The sequence below is a fragment of the Centruroides vittatus genome, unplaced genomic scaffold (genome assembly GCF_030686945.1).
Source record: "Centruroides vittatus isolate TY-2023 unplaced genomic scaffold, ASM3068694v2 scaffold_373, whole genome shotgun sequence".
Classification (NCBI taxonomy): Eukaryota; Metazoa; Arthropoda; class Arachnida; order Scorpiones; family Buthidae; genus Centruroides; species Centruroides vittatus.
The window spans coordinates 997,460-1,018,924 of record NW_027122704.1 but is presented as its reverse complement, the minus strand read 5'-3'; the positions used below and the strand labels follow the sequence as shown (position 1 = coordinate 1,018,924).

General features: G+C 28.2%; 1 protein-coding gene across 1 annotated transcript in view; it reads right to left on the bottom strand.

The window, feature by feature from the left end:
• Positions 1-21,465, bottom strand: part of LOC136988654 (folliculin-interacting protein 1-like) — a 57,033-nt gene that overhangs the window by 1,230 nt on the left and 34,338 nt on the right. The window contains exons 4-17 of the mRNA XM_067286563.1: positions 21,159-21,218; positions 20,995-21,086; positions 19,897-19,971; positions 19,643-19,818; positions 18,135-18,214; positions 16,539-16,659; positions 16,274-16,446; positions 16,046-16,163; positions 14,345-14,397; positions 12,198-12,380; positions 5,658-6,896; positions 5,397-5,583; positions 4,993-5,054; positions 2-134 (exon numbers count right to left, since the gene is read on the bottom strand). Of these exons, the coding sequence (XP_067142664.1) occupies positions 2-134; positions 4,993-5,054; positions 5,397-5,583; positions 5,658-6,896; positions 12,198-12,380; positions 14,345-14,397; positions 16,046-16,163; positions 16,274-16,446; positions 16,539-16,659; positions 18,135-18,214; positions 19,643-19,818; positions 19,897-19,971; positions 20,995-21,086; positions 21,159-21,218 (2,752 nt within the window). The remainder of the gene's footprint in view (position 1; positions 135-4,992; positions 5,055-5,396; positions 5,584-5,657; positions 6,897-12,197; positions 12,381-14,344; positions 14,398-16,045; positions 16,164-16,273; positions 16,447-16,538; positions 16,660-18,134; positions 18,215-19,642; positions 19,819-19,896; positions 19,972-20,994; positions 21,087-21,158; positions 21,219-21,465) is intronic.

The window sequence follows — 21,465 nt, the reverse complement described above, 5'->3', positions numbered from 1 at the left end:
CGTTTTCCGGAGTAATGTCTAGTAAATACATTTGGGTGAGAGATTCGCAGATTTCGGAAATGAGAGGTGACATCATAACAGGATTGTTGTTAGTATTGCTCAAAACAGAACTACTCGAAAGTAATTCAATTTTCCTAAATAAGAAAATACATATTTTACATGATAATTAATCAAAATATATATTTTTAATTTAACAAAAACTAATAACATTGTTCATAAATTCTTATATAATTTTATATTCACAAAATAAACTTATTTATTTTATATATAAAATTTATTGTAAGTGTTTAAAATTATTTTTAAAATTATTATAATATGTATTTCCAGAAATTCGACAAAAAATTGGCATCTCTTGCATTTATGCAATATCTAAAGTGTGAAATTTGAGAAGCATCCCCCCCATCATGCTTCTGACATCAATGTGTTTTCTGGTGAACACAAAAACCTTGATTTTAATTTCCCACATGTTTGTGGAACGCATGCAAGTGGCTACATATGGGGATGAATGTGGGCGGATAGAGGAGGGAAAGTGAAAGAAACAGGGAGATCTGGAAATGATGCACTTCACTATGCATTTAACAATAATTAACGACAATTTATTTAACAAGATGACTTTACAAGAGTGAAACATAAATGGAAGAGTCTAGTTTATAATCACGCAGGCTAGAGAGAGAGTTTACAAATTCCAACATGTGTCGGTAAAAACCTGGATTGGTGGAATTGGCTTGGTTGAAGTCTTGATACCATGAATTATCTTGACAATAGGGTGGAGAGATTTCTGTTGATTTGAGTGGATCTGGAATCCTTGATGATACAGTTCACAATCAATGTTCATTGTTTAAAGGCAGCTAAGGTCCAGTGAACGGCAGGAGGTCGAAGGGATCAGCAGTGGAACGTGGCAAGAGTGAACACACGTGAAAGGAATTGACCGGTAAACTCTGCATGTCATCATCTGTCCTTTACCTTTTTATTTGGGGGTCCTCCCCCTGGCATTTCAATGCCCATTTTTGGTGAAGTTGTCTGTTGCTCCAATCTGCAATTTTTGTCTCTATTTCCCCCATGAATAGTTCTTCAGCTGTGTCACTCATGAAGGAAGTACAGTCCATGGGAAAAATTCTGAAGTTCCTGGATGGTTCTTTTCCATTGTAGTTTAGTGAAATAAATTCATAAATTCAAAAAAATTAGATCGGGTGAATTTTAATCAAATAATTTGCACTAGCCTGGGCTCTCATAAAAGGTTCTACAAAAGGTTTCATAAATTATGTCATATTTAGCATGTACAGGATTATTAAAACTCAATGATTTTTGCTTTATTTCAGTTGACACTGGTGCCTTGAAGTTTTGAGAATGTTATCAGAGCATATTAATACTTTCTGAATTTTCATCTCTTGTATTCAATCTTTTTGCTTAAATAATCTGATGGTATATCCAATATAGGTACTGTTAATATCAAGTTTGTTGTTATATATAAATATTTTGTATATACCATGTTTTATTTTCCATCTTATGGATTCCTTATCATTCCATAAAGTGCAATAGATGGTGGGATTATGCCTGTATGATACAAGTTTTGACTTAGAGTATGCTAGTATTCCTTTTCTTCATAGAGTAGATAATTGCATAAAGATGTACTATGCGATTAGAATCAGATCTGTATTCTTTTATCAAATGCTCAATTGTGCTAGTATTTTTAAACATGTTGGTATGAAATAGATTTTAATGTTTGCAAGTCTTTGTTTAGATCCTTGAATATCAAGTTGTGCTTATAAGTCTTTGTTATTAAAACTCTGAAGATTAATCAATTTAGATGTTAACAGATCATAGGAGAGGAGACTGGGAGAATAGAAAGCGTACTTGATGCGTACTTTAGTAGTGGTGATCTTGCCATTTTTTGAAGTAGCTTTATATTTAACAAACAATTAAAGACTATAGAATAAAAAGTCTTTCCTTATCCTTTCTCACACCTCAGGAAAGTAAGTCTTAAGGTGGAATCGAACTTTCATTACAGGCTGCTTGTCTGCACACACTATGCAAAACATCCTGGCAATTTTATCAAATTTAAGTTATATTTTTTATTTGTGCTGTCACCAGAAAAAAGTTTTGTAATGTTTTGCATAGTGAGGCAGACAAGCAGCCTCTAATAAAAGGTTGACTCCGCCGTAAGTCTGTTATTTTCACGAGATGTGAGAAAGGACAAGGAAAGAATTTTTATTTTATAGTCTTTAATTATTTGTTAATTTTATAATTACTGTTCTGGCAATTTTATCAAACGTAGAACTTTATATTGACAATATTTTACCTGTTGACTGTTATTTTGGTCTAATTCAACAGTTAGACAATAAAGGTTGATGTTAAAATGTGCTGATGCCTTATTGTGACACTACAAAATCAAACCATCATCTACATATATTTTGTTTTATGCAATATTTTCATATTTTTGAATTAGTAATTAGAAAACATAGTTAGCCACAAAGAATTCTGATAGAGCTACCACCTCTGTTTTGTTTATATATGATAACTTGAAAGAGAAAATAGGATACATAAATTTTTTCACTTCTAAAAAAAGGCTAAGTTTAGATCTTGATGTATATTATTTACTCATTTTATATTATTTCAAATAAAATAACACACTTGTGATATTTTTCTAAACGTTATGTTTTTTAATAAACATATGTTTGCAACTTTGAGTTTTTATATTATATTATATTATGTACATATTAATCATATGCAGTTTCAGTGGAGGTTGTTTATCAACTAAGATTATTTCTTCATGTAATTGTGAAACTTCTTTTAGAAAACTTTTCATATTTAATCATATTTGTCTGAAATAAAGACTTATTACATCACAAAGGTTTTTAAATCTCTTTTTTGCAAATGTGAATCACTCCTTCTGTGGCAATTTTTAGATGTTTTGTTTGTATTTTGTTACTGATATTTGTTTTAATAACATAATAAAGAATAACACTGTGCATATAATGAATAACTTAAAAGGACTATGTGAGTTTTGGAATGACAGTTATTTTATTTCTAGAGATTTACCCATAACAAATTTATAATAAAAGTATTGATGGCTCTTTTCTATTTTCATATCATATGATTTTGTTTTTACTTGTTATGACAGCTTCTTAAAACAGCTTGTTTCTTACTGATGCCAATAGCAGATGTGTTAAAGTCCTCAAACTGAACTATAATATCTATTTCTATTATAAGAACATATTTGTAAACATGAATAGTGTGGATCATGATTATGAATAAAACCAAAATAAAATCAAACCAGGCTATTATATGGCTAAGATAATGATTACTAAGTTTCCCTAATAAATCAGGTTTAGAGATGATGTTGACATTATACATCAGGCATGGACAAATGCGGCTCTTTTTGAGTTACATGAGGCTCTTGCTGAAAGTGTTAATTTCTGTTTTTAATTATTATTTTTACAATTTTATATTTATAATTTTGTGGAAATATGTTTATTAAAAAAATTTAATATTTGTTTTATATTATATAATAAAATTGCGTGCCTTACCATACTATCCGCCACAACGGTACAGAACTGCGGCTCCCATGCATTTTGCAAAACCTACATTTTGGCTCCCACTGAACTCTTGCTTGCCCACCCCTGTTATATATATATATATCAGGTGACCAAAAAAATTTGTATGGTTTTTTAAGACAAAATTAAATTATCATAAAAATAAAACAAGAATATTTTGTTCTTTTCATTACAAAATATCCTTGTTTTATTAACAATAAGTACCATCACAATTAATAACCTTTTCCCAATGAGAAATAAGTTTATAAATTTCTCTCTTATGAAATTCTTTGTCTTTAGAAACAAAAATCTCATTCAACTTCTTTTCTTATTCCTCTTGATTTCAAAATTGTTAGTTACATATATGATTGTCAAGTGACAAGAAAAGGTTCTCAAGAGATCTGGTGAATAGGATGGGTGAGATAGAATTTCTCAAGAAGGATTGCAGAGCTTCTCCTGAGTCATTCTTGAAGTATGAGATTTTGCATTATCTTGAAGAAACACAACACTTTTGCAATTAATCAACACCAGCTGTTTTTCAAAAAGTTTTTCATGCATACACTGTAGTTGAGCAGAGTAAACTTTCCTGTGATTAATTGGTTTAAGTACAAAAGTTTATAATGAACAATACTTGTTGCATTCCATTAAACACTCAAAATCTTCTGTTGATAAGGTATTGGCTTTGATATGGAAGATACAGACTCTCCAGAAGATGGCTAATAATAATATCACTTAGTGTTGCGCAGTACATAATCCATATTTCATCACAGTAATCTGTCCAAAAACAGCTTGCTCTTATGAGAAAATAGAGATAAACAAATTGAAAGTCTCTAGAATTTATTTTCTGCCATTAGTTCATATGGAACCAATTTGCTTAATTTATATACTTTTTCCAGTCAATGTAAGTGTAAACTAATGGTTTCATTACTCACATCAAATCTTTCTGTAAGTTGTCCACATGCATGACTCAAATTTGGCTCAAAAGAATTCTTTAATTTATTATTATCAATGACTGTTTGGCATCTTTCACGGGATGCATCTTCAAGAAAGACAGACATCTTCTGACACAAATTTTTATATACCATTTTTGGGCCAGGCATTCACTAACCATCTTTTCTCTGAATGCTGCACATATATTTCTGGAAGCTTATACAGTATTTGTCCCAAGTTTAAATTCATAAAGTAAGCAGGAAATAACTGAATTTGAAGCTCACATTTTGATGCTGTTTTACATTTATTGTAAATAACTATACAGTTAAAACTTTGCAACAAGCTTCTGTAAAAGTCTGAATTTAGAATGGTAATAACAACATGTGATTTACAAGGAATACTACATTCTTAATGTTTAACTTTACTTAACTAGTAACTTTACAAAACCACAAAAATGTTTTTGGTTATCTGATATACTATGGCATGCCTAAAATCAAAAATATTTATAAAAATTTCTATTACAACTTACCAATGATCAGTATCAGCCAAGATACACAGTGCTTCAGATACTTCATCTTCAATAAATGAGAACTGTAATAAGTAGATATAATACTAATAATGAATACAACAGAATAAAGTTTTTAGATTATAAAATTTTATATAGTTTCTACAAGAATATGATAGCTAAATATAAAGCACATTAATCTCAAACTATGTTCAAAAATCAGCAGTTTTGCTTTTTTTTAATGATTAGGCATATATTTAAAGAATTAGTAATTTAACTTAATCAATAATTTGATAATTATTTTTTTCTCATATTTTATAATTTAGCGACATGATGAAAATACCTTACTAATATGTATGTCTGAAACTATATTTACTAATCTCTATTTTTAGATTATTTATATAGTTTTATATAATTAAAAGAATTACCTTGACAGATGCCACTAAATCTTCAACAATTTCATCCCTGAGATTTCTATAATTTAATTTATTTCTAAAATCTCCATGTATTCCTTGTAAACAGAAACATGGCATAAAATGATCATTAATTCCAGCCATTAAAGACCATCCTAAACTTTTATAAACATTTTCTTTTTTCCGTTCTCTTTCTTTGATCCTAAAGATAAATAAAATTTAATTACTGAATTATAAAATATATATATATATAAATTTTATTTATTGAATTCTAACCTTAAAAATGGCATTTCCAAGCGATTTGGTAAATTATCAAATAATTCCTCCACCTGAAAAGATGTATTAGTGTTTTTCAAACAAAATTCTGTCTGATTTTGTTTGGTATCTTCCATACTATGATAACCTTCTTCTGGACTTTCCGATCTAATGCAATAGTTGTCACAATTTACTTCTAATTTTGATTTAGCATCCTGTTCATTAGTGTGAGCAAAACCTATAGATTTTTGAGGTGTAAATCTAAGATTATGATATTCTTGCATAAATAACTTGCTATCGTCAATAGATTGAATAAATGTTTGATTATCTTTATTTAATGGAATATCTTGATTTGGAGTTTTTGACTTTTCTAAATGCGTATCATTTTCTGACGTAGCATTATCATCATTTTCTTCAATCTCACTAACGGTGAAAAGAGGATTGGCAAACAAATTTGAATTATCTATAACATGATCTATTTTATAAGGTAATGAACAGACTAATTTGCCTTCTTCAGGATGATTTGAATACCTATGCTTCTTACTCATATTTTCAATCTCATTGATATTTTTCATTGAATTATTTGTAAGTGGATCTTTGCTGTCGTAAAGTGTACTTTCTACAGAAGAAAGCAAGTCTTGAAATGATTTATCATTATACACATTTGAATGTCTGAAATGTTCACAAAACTCGCAGAAATCTTTATCTTTGCATTCCTTACACAAGAAATGATTTGCCTGGCATACAAAATCGTGCCACTTTAACCTTTCTTCTTTTGTAGCAAAATTATTTCGTATTTGTTGGTCAATTTTTGGATTTTCTCCAATGAAAAACTCCACATTTTGCTTCTCTTTAAATATTCTGTCTAACTGTTTAGAATTATGATTGGCTAAAACAGAATTTTTATGATTTGAATGAAATTTTTCCCAACATAAAATTTTTTGTAGCTTTATCTTATCATCTAAAGATTTTTTCTCCTCCTTTTGCTTTGAAATTTTGCCAGCCATTGCACCATTCTCACAAAGATCATTTACAAATGTAATTTCTGAAATAATACCATTTTCTGTTTTAAATGGTTGACATTTTACTTTTAAATTATCAGGAGTATCTTTTATATCTAGAGTTTTATTTTGAACTTCTCTGTCATATTTTTCACAGCTGTCAGAAACATAATTAACAACAGGTTCAACATCATGGACTTTATCTTTGTTTAAAACAACTGAGGATCCAGCAGCATTTGGTCTTTTTACTGGTGAATGCCTATCAAATAAAATGTTATTAAAATATAATTTATAAATACAGATATATTCATATTTATTGCAAATTAAGTAATTCATATAATCTAATATATTAATTTCTTTAAAACAATACTGGAATGTTATGTTAATTTACAGTGGAAACTATATTGGACTATAAATACTAAACAATACAAAAAGACACGGTACTCCCTGATTTATACATGATAACAGTTCTAGATTATATGCATAATAAAAAAATTCTAAAACCCACATTAAAATTTGAAAAGACACATTTTACAAAAGTATAAATAATGACAAAAATAACAAATTTTTCAGCTTATTTTATGTAGATAAATTACAATTAAGATAAATTGTTTACTAATTAACATATAAATTTATAAAAAAAAAGTAAATTATCAGAAAACAATTTCTCCCAAATGTTCAAATAAATTATATTGTACAGATAACTTTAACCACTTATATCATATATAAAAAGAAAGATATATTTTTAAACTTAGAAAAATTATTTTAAAAATTTCTGTAACAGACAATACATAAAATGTGTCCTTAAAATTTCATCCTTTCTAACACACAAGGAAATAACAGTCTCTCGGACAGAGTCAACCTTCTTTAGAGACTACTCATCTGCCACAATATGTAAAAACATTAAAATCTTCCCTCTTTTATCAAATGTACATTTTTTAACTGATTGTGCCATCTTCAGAGGGAAGATTTTAATGTTTTACATATTGAAGTGGACAAGTAGCTTCTAAAGAAAGGTTGACTCTGCCTAGAAGACTTAATCATAATATATTGTTTAGTTCTCACTGCAATAATTAAGCATGCCAATCTCAATTTAAACACTAAAATAGACATTCTGTAGCAAGCTGATGAAAATGTTACAAAGAAGACACTACAAGTAAATTTGGCATTGATATTTCCACTGTATCAAAACTTGTTAAAAACCACACCAAAATTCAAAAACTTTCACTTGCCATCAACTGCATCCAATTGTGAGCAAATATATGTGAGTTCTCACTTGGATGTTGAGTGCATGCTGCTTAAATTGTTCAAGTAGACCTGTTCTGTACACTTGCCTACTGAAAAGTTAGCTAGTACTTAACCTTATAGTTATAAACCTTCCTATGCATTTTGAACAGTTTGCCTATTGTAATCTAATGATTAGGATTTACAGTTTGTACAGTTATTATGTATAGTATGTATTTATAAACAATTATTTTACAATTGATTTTTTTACTTTCCTATATGTAATGAATTTGGTGCTTGATAATAACTCTTATCTATTTAATGTCGCAAATGTAAGATATATGTAAGTAGGTTTACGTGTACTGGTACAGTTAAAGCATTTTCATCAAATCTCAAGCTCATCTAAAGGACTCCTTAATGACAACTCCGCTTAATTAATAATACCATATTCTGACAGTATCACAGATGTGACATTAAATGGGTTTGAATATTTCACTTTTTGCAATATAATAAAATTATTTTTTGTACAAACCTAAGCCCCATGCTGGATATTCAATTATACAAAGACTTAAAATCAGATTATTTTTGGCTATAATATGCTAATTATTAGTAAATTATTATAACCTATAAATAATCCAGCTTTACATCTTTGGCTAATTATTATTTATATTATAAAATCACAACAATCAGACTATGTAAACTATAGACATACTATATTTTCAATCTTAAAAACAGAAATTTGGTTATAAATAGGAGTTTGTCGAAGAACACTATCATTAAAAATCTACTTAAGATTTGAAAAGACTGTTTTAAGATTCAACAAATCTGAGGCCAAGTCAAGTCCAAGTCATTACAAAAATGATTTAATTCAATAAACAAAAAAAGCTCATATAAAACAAGCAATCATTTATTGTGGCATCACAAATCCAGACTGCAATTTTTAATCATATTTTTAATTTATTTAATTTAAAATATATTCTCTCCATCTTAAATTAGTAGTGACTTGCCCCTGTACATCATACTTTTCCTTTAACAATAGAGCCATGCCAGTCACCTATCTAATTCATTTCAAGGAAAAATTTTTGAATTGAAATAATGTAATTTCTGGTTTGCATCTGAAGTTCATATATAGTTAAATCTGAAGGTCATATAGTTAACTACATATGAACACAATCGATGGCGCAGGGTGTATATGATCACCCTCAATTTAGAGGTATGACTCCGTGTGCCAGGAGGGGCTCCTGGCGAAACTGGCACATTTTGGTATTGGTGGAAGGCTACTGTCTTGGCTCTCATCATTCCTCCTTCACCCTACTTTTCATGTCTGCTGGCATGGCGTGTTATCATCCTCCACGTCTTTTCACAAGGTGTTCCGCAGGGAAGCATACTCGCCCATTCTATTTACTTTCTATATGGTAGACCTCTGGACAGCACTCCCCTCTGATGTCACGGCAATCCTTTATGCGGATGATCTATACCTCCTTACTTCAAGTGCTAGTATTTTGCGGTGCTCACAGTGCTCAGTTAGCACTGAACCACATTGATCACTGGGCAGCTGCATGGAGTTTATCATTCTTAGCCACTAAAAGCGCAACCATACACTTTTCTCCAAAACATCACTGCCCACCACTTGCTCTGTCTCTTCGCTCAGGAAGCATCCCCCAGTGTTCTTCTTTACGGGTCCTCGGTATCCATTTCTCGCAGACTTTAACTTGGCACACTTATGAAACTTTTCTGCCGACCAAAATGACTCATGCAGGCTCATTTCTAAAATACTTCGCATCTTGCCACAATGGCACCAGGAAAACTGACCTTCTTCGCCTCGTATATACCATTCTCAGTCCTATGGTGGAATTCAGCACTCCTCCAACAATGATCTGTTGTATTGAGAAGCTCATATACACTGCTGTACATATGGCCTTGGGTGTGCCCATGACAATCCTGCTTCTCTCTACACTGAGTTTGGTTACATCCCTCTACTGACTAGACTATGACTAACTTTCAAGAGGTCTGTATAGCTCTTTACATTCGATTTTCCTCATAGTGTCTAGTTTAGACTACTACACCATTGGCATTTGTACCAGGGACCGTATACTCCCCAGGTTCTATCCCAGCTCTGTCGGGAGGTGTGGAAGCACATGCCATGCCACCAGCAGAAGCACATGCCTCCGAGCACCATCTGAGTTCAACCTCGTCTTCGCCCAGATGATTTTCCGACTTCCACCACCAACCCTCTGGTGGTCGCGTGTGTCAGGTTTCAGGCACTAATGGAAACCAACTGGCAGGGTTGGACTCTCCTAGGGGTGAATGCGTCGAAATTCCACACACAGACACTGATTGGAGTAGTCCTTCCAGTCCACAACATCCAGGAAACATGGCTCCTTCATGAATACTGTAGTGTCTTCAGAGTGGAGGCTCTTGACATCCAATGGGTGCTAAACATCAGTGCTCACCTCAATAGTCCTACAGTTATTCTTTCAGACAGTAGATCAGTCCTCCAGGCAGTGGCTAATGTCAAGTTTTCCTCCCCGGCGTCATCATCGACTTAGCAGCTTCAATCAGTTCACATCCAGAGCCCCTCAAGATTGGGTGGACCCTGGGACATGTCAGCATACATATCAACAAGACAGTGAGCAAAGACAATCCGTCTGACTCCTGGCCGAGTCCCGCATGGTACGTGATCTCAACTATGCCATGCAGGACTCGATTATCACACCTATACAGACTCCTGGTCCTCCATTCTCAGGCACAAAGGTCAGGATCATCTCTGGCCATTTGTCCCCTGGTCATATCCGCATGCTTCACCACAATCTGCCAAAACTCTCCTAGCCCATCTTCGTACAGATACGGCCCCATTAAATGGGTTCCTTCACTCAACGCCTGCACATCTCACCCGAATGCCCCTACTGCAGTGCTCCAGAAACATCCTTTCATTACCGACTTACTTGCCTGCAGTATGCAGAAGCCCGCCAAGTCTTGGGTTGCACCTTGTCTTTGGACCTCACCATTGTCCGAACACTAACATCTATATACTGGCCACACACAATTTCCTTCCTCGCCAGCATGTGGAGGCTTTAGAATGATTTGTGTATCGAACAAACCACTTCGCATAATAGCTAAGTGGTGCGCCATCAGAGAAAAAACAACAGGCTAGAGTCTCCATATAAACCCGTGCAAAGAAAGAAAGTAAGAAGTCATATTGAAAATTTGTAAATTGTACATATCTCTTTTTTTTTCATCACAAACAGTTGTTCAGATCAATTAACGAAACAATTGAATTGAAATATAAAAACTAAAAATACTATTTAAATAAAAATTCTGTAAATAATTTTTAACATGGTGTGTGAATGATCCTTTAAAAAAGCTTAATTTTAGAAATATTTTTTTAAAGACTTTAATAACTAATTAACTTGAATCATAGTCTTTAAAAAGTGCTTAATTTTTGTTAGAATGCTTAAAAATTCATTATTTTTTTGTAATGAATCCAGTTTTCAAAAAGCAAGTCTAGTTTCCACTCATAAAAAATACTATAAAAAGCAAAAAAGTAAGTTTATCTTTTCTGTTATCAAATGCAAAAACAAAAAGTCAATAGCTAATATAAAATGAGAATGGATATGACATTCAGGACAGCACAACTGTTCCAATTTCTTTTTAATGGTATGTTGTTAGATCAACGTGCAGTAAAATACTAGACAAATTGATTGATTAAATTAAACAAGGTAGTTCGACATGTTAGAAAGATTTTAGATATTCATGTTAAAGACATGAAAAAAATTATGTATCTTACAAAACTATGGGTGACAAAACAGAAGCTCCATTAAGAGGTTATGAGCATAATCAGAAAATTCAGATCTTAAAATATAAATTTTAATAAATTTCTAAATATTATTTGATGTTTTTATAATGGATGACCTCTGCAGTTTGATCACAAGCACTCTCTTGCTGAAAGAAATTGTTTCCAAACTAATTTTGGTTGAAGAGTTCATATACTGTCTTGAACAACAGCAAACAAACTCCACATCCAATGGAAATCTGAAGAAAAATAGATTTGGAAGTCTTAAATTTTCTATTAATATACATATATATTTATTTATTTGTACAAAAATTACAAATATGTTCACTCTTATGAATTTCTAATGGTATTAATAAGTTTTGTCTTACATTCAAAAATGATTTCATACATCCAATAGTAATAACACTTAACATTTATATTTTTAAAATATTAAAATACTTTTTATACAATATTTTTATTGCTAAATTGTAAAAACTGCATATTCAATATTAAATTTACACATGTTAATTATCATGTACAATAAACATAACTTTTAAAAATTACCTTGTGTCCAAACAAATATAATTTTCTGGAAGATATACCATTTCTTGTTCTTGGTCGTATACATCGCAACACCGTATAAAATAACTGAGCACAAATAGAAATCTATAAATTATATTCATTTTCTTCCCAGTCACTATAATTCTTGTTACTTTTGGTTTATAATCAGTTGCACCATATATATCTCTGAAAAAATTCAATTATGAAACAAAAAATTATATTTTCATTTATATATCAATTTCTATACATCAATGTCATTTTTTTTTTAAATTATATCTTAATAACAAAACAAATTAGTTTTGTCTTTTAAGCAAAAATCTTCAAATTGTAAACCTTACTATATAAATTTAAAAGTATAAAAAAAAACCAAGACTCAGACAAAAGAAATATGTAATTAATCATTAATAGAACCTAAACCCACATTTATACTTTGAATGTATCTTGTTTATTAATAATTTCAGTCATTTTATTCATGTTCTAAATGCACTTTAAAGTATACAGAAAAATTTTGCATCTGTTTAAAGTTAAAATTTTATTCCAAATAACTGAAATCATAAATTAATATGTTAATATAACATTTTATGATCTCACATTATGACAATAGTATATAATATTCACACACACACACACACACACACAGTAAACCCTCGATTATCCGGATTGTTCAAAATAAACAAAAGTTTTACAAATTTGCTGATTTGCACTTGACGATTGCGACACTGTTTATGTACGTGATGGAATGCGTAACCTTTTTGTCCCAACAACATCTCACCCAACACAGTGGTCCTAAACTTTTTAATATTTTGTGTCGTAATAAAAATATAACTTGACGTACATATTTATAAATAATTTATATTCAAATTACATCATTTCTATGGCCAAGGGCGGGGTAAGGCATGGTCGACGTGGGCCACCGCCTACAGCCTCACGGTCCAAGGGACTTCGCGCCTCAAAGATTTATGCATTACTTAAAAGCCGTGAACGCGACGAAAAAATTTTACTCGTCATAAAACGATAAATAGTTTGCATTTTTATGAATAAAAATTTGACAGTTTCAACTGCTTTTTATTTTATAAAATCCATCTTCTTGCACCACCAGAGGGCCTTTAAACAATAGGCAGTGTTAATGATGGTCAGTAGTAGTCCGAATTCAAAACGAACATTTGTTTCTTGAAAATTTGATCACGATTTAAATACTGTAATTTATCCGGACTACCTTCATCCCCAATTAGTCTGGATAATCGAGGTTCTACTGTGTATATACATATATATATATGAATTATATGACTATAATTACAATTTTTATTTTTTATGATATCACATATAGTATCATTATATCATATATGAAAATGTCATGATAAATGTAGAAAAAAAACAAAGGTAATTTTTGTTTAAATAAAAACAGAATAATTTTCTTAACTTCTCAATAGAAATAGAGTAATATCATTGTTTTTATCTATTTTACTCATAGCAGATTGAGTGAAATATTAAATATAATTAGGCTTTTGCCTATCATTAAATATAATTCAAATATAGACTTTCTAGTGGAAGCACAATCTGCTTACATGTCCCATCAAGATAGTGAACTGGAAAGTTTGATCAAAATAGTGTTATTGATGACAAATCATTTTAAATAATATCTGTAGTAATTGATGGGTATTATTTGTCCATTATGCTGCTACTTGGGCAAAACGGACAAATAATTAGAGTTACTTTCATTTTTCCATTCAGAATATTTTTATTGCAAAAGATAGTAAAATGTAGGTATCATTTTTAATCAAAATGTTTTAATTTTATTGTTGAATTTAGTACTGATATATTGATTTTTGAATTAAATAAAAAAAATTTCTTCATTCATACTAAATTTCTTATACATGATAACATGATATATGGTGACATAACTTATCCCATATATTGTTACATACAGTTGCAAATATATCATACTGTATTATAAATGTAACAAAGATGTATTTAAAAGATGTAAAAGGTTTTACAATACAATCTGATTATTTAAAGGTATAACTGATAATTTTATACATTTTATATTTAGAAACATTTTAAAATATGTACCAAACTATATAACTATCAACAAAAATAGTTTCTTTAAATTGTTAAATATGAAATTAAGTATTAAATTTCTTTAAACTTACCGTAATTGTAACCATAAAGGATTATATGAATGAGATTTGGCAACTTGATCCATCTATATATACATAAATCAATACACTAATTTTATTAAATAATACATTAGAATAGTTATTTATTACAATTTGTAACCTTCATTAAAATTTTAACTATAATAAAAATATCTATTTAATATTACATAATACTAGAGATATAATTATAATATAGAAGTCATTCCATGCAAAAAATCATCAGATTCATTAATTTAATGAAACTTTTTAAAGTAAAATATATGTTACTTAAAGCAAAAATATGGAATATTTCACTCCAAATCATAATTGTTTTATACTGAAAAGTATGCAAATAAACATATAACAGATAATGTTTAAGAATTCAGAAAATTATATAGTTCAAAAACTAATAAATTCTAACAACAAAAATTCAAAAAACTATACAAAATATAAAATTTTTATCTCTAATCCGTAAGAACAGTTTATCACACTAGTATGCTAAAACAATTCTCAATACAAAATTCCTTTTAAAAATTAAACATGTAATCAAATTCAAAAAAAGATTGAAAAATTACAGAAAGTTTATTTTAGCAACAAATAAGTAATCTTCATATTAATACTAAATATTCCTATTTACTTAGTTATTACATTCCTATAGTTTTAGGTTATAGCAATACTACTTTTTTACAAACGGAAAATCTCCAATGAAAATCCAAAAACTAAAATTTTATACAGTTTTTCCCCAAAAAGAGCAATGTTTATAAATATGAAATTGGTTAAATAATAAACTAGCATGTCTATTATATCCTAAAAGAATTTTATCATTACTTTCTCTATAGGTTTCATTGATTATACATATATCTATATCATATTTCTAATGCATTTACTATGTTTTCTTGGCTCTAACATAACATCAAATCTAACTTAAACCTGATTTTTGAGATGTCCAAACCCCAAAAAAAAATTAGCTTGCAAATGTAATGTGCACCTTATATCAAAAATGCAGCTACAAAAAGAATGCATTTAGACAGTGAAAAATGCAGTTTTTGAAAAGCATTTTATTTTCATGTTTACAGTACTTCAGAATGTTTACATTTTCAAATGTATTAATTTATTACTCCATTATCAAGTACAGAAGATATGCAAACCAATACAAAATTCCAGTCAAAATTACTATACAATCATTTTTAATAGCAAGATTTCATATTTGTATGCACAAGCATCAAATTTAACAGATATGTAATTTTACACTGAAATATCTATATATATATTCTTTAGTATAGTGGACAACTCTCTGCTGAAACACAACTTTATAAGAGATTTGTCTGCTGGGCATTGTTCACTTGACTTGCTATAGTTCAAAACACCACCAAACCATTCTAAAACCAAAGTAGTGAAAAGGACATGTACTATGTCTATACCAATGTCATAAGACTCACAAATTTCCAAGCAGATAAAGAGCAAATGATACAAATAAAGATGCATCAAGTCAACTTTGTGCCCAATTCTAATAAATCCCAATTTTTGAGACTCAAAAAGTTCAAAAAAGATGTGCATTAGTATCAAGAAAACAAGGCAATTGAAAAAGTGTATTTTATTAATATTACAAAATTTTTTAATGCAAATAATAAACTGTTTTGAAATTAACACAGTCTCTTCAATTTTATAATCTAATATTTTATAAAATTTTTAATGAGAATCATTAAAAATATATACCCATTTAGATTTGTTCTTCTGATGAAAATTTTGATGAGAATACACTTTTGAAGGAACTACTGTTGACACCCAAGACAAATGATATGTAAGAACTGTTGTCAGCAAAGTTGATACAAAACTAAAATTAAATAATTAATATAATTAAATAAATAAATAAATATATATATATATATTACATTATTATTTATAAAAATTTTAAAATAATACTAAACATTACAAATAACTTACAAATTTGTGTTCTTAGTATCAAAATCTTCTAATAAAGAAACAAATTCTTCAACTAATTGACTATATTTTGTTTGTAAATCATCTACAGAGGTCATTATTGTCAACCACATTGGAAACTGAAGTCTAGGTGCTGCATATAAATCTTGTAGTGTTTTCAAAATCTTCTCAAAACCCTATTTAACATATTAGCAAATATTTATTTTTATTCATTTTATATACAATTTAAGATTTTATATATTACACACAAAAAAAATCAGTTTCTCACCTTATATATATTATCAATAAAATTTTTTCCTTGAAAATAAGCATCAGTTACAATCTGCTTTAATTTATGCATATGACATTCAATCAAATTTATATGAGAAAAGAAAAAGTCTTCAAACAAGCTGGAAACAAATATATAAATACTGAGATTTTTTTTAAATCTTAAAATTAATTGCATTTAAAACAATAATTACTAGAAAAAAGAAATTCCACTTAAATTTTACTCTCATTCTAAAATTTAAAACAAATTAATATTTATTATATTAATTTGTTTGGAACCAGAGATAGATGATACTACTATTCCATATTAAAGTTTATTTAAAAATTTAATTAAACAATTAATTTAAAATGTCTGATAGAAAAAAATGGCCTGAGTGAAATTTAAGAAATTATAGTAAAAAATTAATTTTAAATTACAAAATTACAGCCTAAAAGAATGTAAAGATGTAAAGCATGCCCAATATAAATCAGGTAACAAGCTATGTTTAAAATAAAATGGCAATATCAAACGTAAGTGTGAAATATATCTGTCATTGAAATCAAAAATATGATGATGATATAGTAAAACAATATGTATTTATTTGATGAAATAAAATTACTGTCATCTAATCTGTTTACTTTTTTAATCTGAGAAATTATATGTTTATATTATACACTATGGAATGGAATCTAGAAAGAGAGAAAAGCATTTCAAAACAAATTAGAGTAAATAAACATTAGCTATTACAATCAAAATTATTACTGCTAGGCACAGTTTTTCTGTCCAAACATGAACTAAGAAGGGAGTCAAAGTATTAGTAAATCAATAATATTGATTTGGGAGCCATCTACGGTGGATCACTTGCCATTCTACCATGGCAGTGACATCACCATTGCTATAAAAAGAAATTTTAAAAAATTGTGCATGCTCATGCTAGTAACCTTGGATACTCTCACTTTGACCCTACCATATCTCAAAAATGAAATCATGGAGCCCAATTTTTGTTATATTTTTAATTTCTTTGTCTCATATTATGTAAAATGACAAAGTTTAAATGACAAATGATTTTGTGAGTATTTTGCATTTTATCTGTTTTGTAGTATGTCTCCATCAATAAATATAGTTAAGTTTTAAAAAATCAGGTCATTCTTTTTGATACACCCTGTATGTTTTCATATATTAAAAAATTATTAATTATGAACAAAGTTTACTTTCATAAATGCTTGATGTTTTTTAATCTATATAGTAAATAGTGTTTATGATATTTATTATGAATTTATTCATAAATCCTACATTTAACTATTATGTTGAAAAGCCATTCTCTGATCTAATCATGGTCAGTCAATTATGTTCATTAGAAGTAATTATGAACAGCTTTGAATAATTATTTTCAGAAATCATAGCAAAACTTTGAAAAAGTCATTTTAAAATTTTATTTTATACTATAAAAGCATTTATGATAATATTTTCAGCAATGTTTCTATTAGTTACTCCAAAGAAGAATAGTTAACAATTAAGACAATTTTTTAGTTGATCAAAAGTTATAATTGTTTTTTAATATCTAGTTATATATTCTAATAGTTTGTTTACAATTTAATATAAAATTTTCATAATTACCTTTCTTCCTCTTCAAGTTTTTCTAAATTAATGATAATACTAAGTCCTAAATTTACTTTTCTTTTAGCTGGTAAATTATCCTATAATAAAAATATTTAAATGTAAAATGATGTTTAATTCTAAATATCATTGTTTTAATCAATAATTTAACATAAAAAAAAATCAATAAAAAAATTTTAAACAAATAATAAAATAGAAGTATGCTATACCAAAATAAAGTACTAAATATGTTAAAAATTACATTTATAAAGTAATAATTCATTATTTTAAGTTACTTCTATATAAATTATCCCAAAGTAAAATAAAGTTAATTCACTTGTTTTTTAAAATGACACCATATTAAAAATCAAACATTAATTCTTACTTACATTTTTTTTTTTTTATATTCAGCTCATTAAATCATCTATGATTGATCAACTATAGATGATTTGAATACTTAATGCTACTTGTAGGAAAATATTGCTTCTAAATCATGTAAGTTAATGAAATTGTATGATAATGAGTCAAACACCTAGTTATTTTGTTAGTTTGAATATCTTATCATGAACAAAAAATAAATTAACAAACTACAGCTTACCGAGTACATATAAAATTACAAGTAATAAATCTTATAATGTTTAGTTCTAAAATTCTGGTTTTTATGATAAATTTTATATAAATTAAAAATTTTAGAGTGGACTGTGTAATGGACACTTGGTACATGTGCTAGGTCAAGTGGCCAGTGGTGCGAAGCTATTGTTCGTGGGATTATGACTGAACGCCCCTAAGGCAGAAGCCCCCTATGGTAGTTGTTGCGATAGTAATCCTGCACAGTACGAGAGGAACCGCAGGTTGAGACACTTTGTTACTTGGTCACTTGTTGCTAGGATGTCGGTGAGTGCAAAGCAAGAAAAACGAACGTATACCCCAGAATAGATTTGAACCTTGGGGTACGGACTCTCGAGTGTCGACCACCCCAAACTTGTGCCCAGCTAAGATTTCCGTTAGCCGTAACAGACTGCTACAATATTAATTTCTTTTTATATTGCATAAGTAATAAAAACTATGTTTAGGCAAAACTACAATTTCTATAGTAAAAATAAACAACAATAACTTATCATTATTTGTTTATTTTATTACCTATCCACTTCTTATTTTTTTTAAATGAAAACAACATAAATTTTAAATATATTTTAAATTTCTATACTTTTTCCTTATTTACATATTTACTTAGAATTCATGCCACTTGTGTGTATTTATTGTACATAAATTTTCTATTATTGATATGCGTTTTTACAGACTAACTTTTTTCATGTCTGAGAAACCACAATATTTTTTTAAAATATGTTATTTGAAATTATATGCAATATTTCTAAAATAGAAATAAAAACCTCAAACAAAATATATTTGTATTGTATTTTAGTTCTTATGAATAGTAAATAATTGTTAAAATTAATAAAATTTTATTTTAAATAAATTTATTTATTATTGAATAAATTATATTTTTTTAAACTAATTAAATTCCTTACTAATGATGTTGATTTGGCAGTATTATGAGTAACTCCATATTCTAAACTTGTAGTGAAATTTCTCATTTTACGACGATGTAGATTATTAAAACTGTTTGAATGAATGAGATTAGAGTTTTCACTTAAGAATGGATGGCTTTGTGTACTAGTATTACTTATAGATGATTGAAGAGATTCTAAAAGAAAAATATCACTTGTAAAACAGGATTTAGAAGTTTAAATTGAAGTTTGATATGCTTGTAAAAATAAATTACCGTGTGCATATAAAGGTTCTGCAAAAGGTGCCATAAAAGATATTGCTCCTGGAACATCCATTGGTACACTATGTGCTGGAAAAAATTTTATAGTGTTAGATAAACAATAACTTATTAGATAATACTATAAAACTGCATTATATTCAATAATGCATTTATTTAATAAATGCATTACTTATATCATTTAACAAATGAATTTACATGCTGTTAACATTTAAATATTGCACCTATTTGGATATGAAACTCTTATGAAACTTTCTAACTAATAACTTTGTCACCAAACAAGATCTAACATATTTTTAAAAAATTATACAAAGATGTACCTTTTATTTTAAGTATTATGAGAAACAGTTTTCAAATCATAAGGATATACAGTACATGCATATTCACATGTGTAACTATTAAATATATAGCATATTGAAAAGTTAAATTAATAAAAATAAGATATAGTTTGGCCAGGAGTTTTAGTAATCTATATTTAACAAGGAAGTGTTAAGATAAATCAAGGAAACAATAAAGGAGTCAAGAACAAATTCTCAACTTATCTATTGTTTCCTGGAATTAAAAGATTAATATTTATAATTCAAAACAAGTCATCAACATAAAAAGTACAGAAAATGTATTTTCAAATAATATAACACTTTTATACATTAAAAACAGTATAGATGTTGCAATATAATTTGATTAGTGAACTATATGATATATTATAAATAGATAAAAGATTAAAAATGCCTATAAATGACAATATAATTTTATAATATTAATAATCAAATAAATGACAAAACAAAAAACTATTTTTAATCTCACATACTTCAAATATATTTTCATAACGTAGAATCTGCAAATTGTATTAACAGAATATTTAAAAACTTGCCACAAATTTTGTCATTCCAAATAAAAATACAAGCTAAATTATTAACTTCATTCATATTAACAATAAATTTAAAAATTTTTAAATCAAGATTAAGTTTTTTCAAGTTAATGTACTTTTTTTAAAACTGAACTTGAATGTTATAATAATTAATCTGAAGTACATCATTAATTTAATTACATTTACTGGCATCTTCATAAAATAAAAATAATATATAAATTACTTACAATATGGTAATTCTGCTTTTTCCACTTTATTATTAATGTTTATTTCACTTGTAGAATTATGCATAACAACACTTTCCTTTGTTGATTTGTCTCTAAAAGTTAATTTAAAAATATAAATAAATTTTAAAAATTAATTTTTTTAATTTAATGAAACTTAATGTTACCTGCATGGTTCTCGTATTGGAGCTGGAAATACCACACTCAACATTAGCTGAGAAGGAAACCTAAATATTTGAAATATTTCTATTTTAATACTAAACAAATATACAAACATTTCAAAAAACTAATCAAGACTAAACAGCTTCTACATTCGCTATATAATTTAATTGTAATGGCTTATAAACTGAATTTTTAATTTATAAAATATTATATATAATGTAATATTAACCTTCCATCAGGCACAATATAAATCATAAAAAAAAGATAACAGAAATAACATAATATATCAGAAAAATCACTTTTTAAAATTTT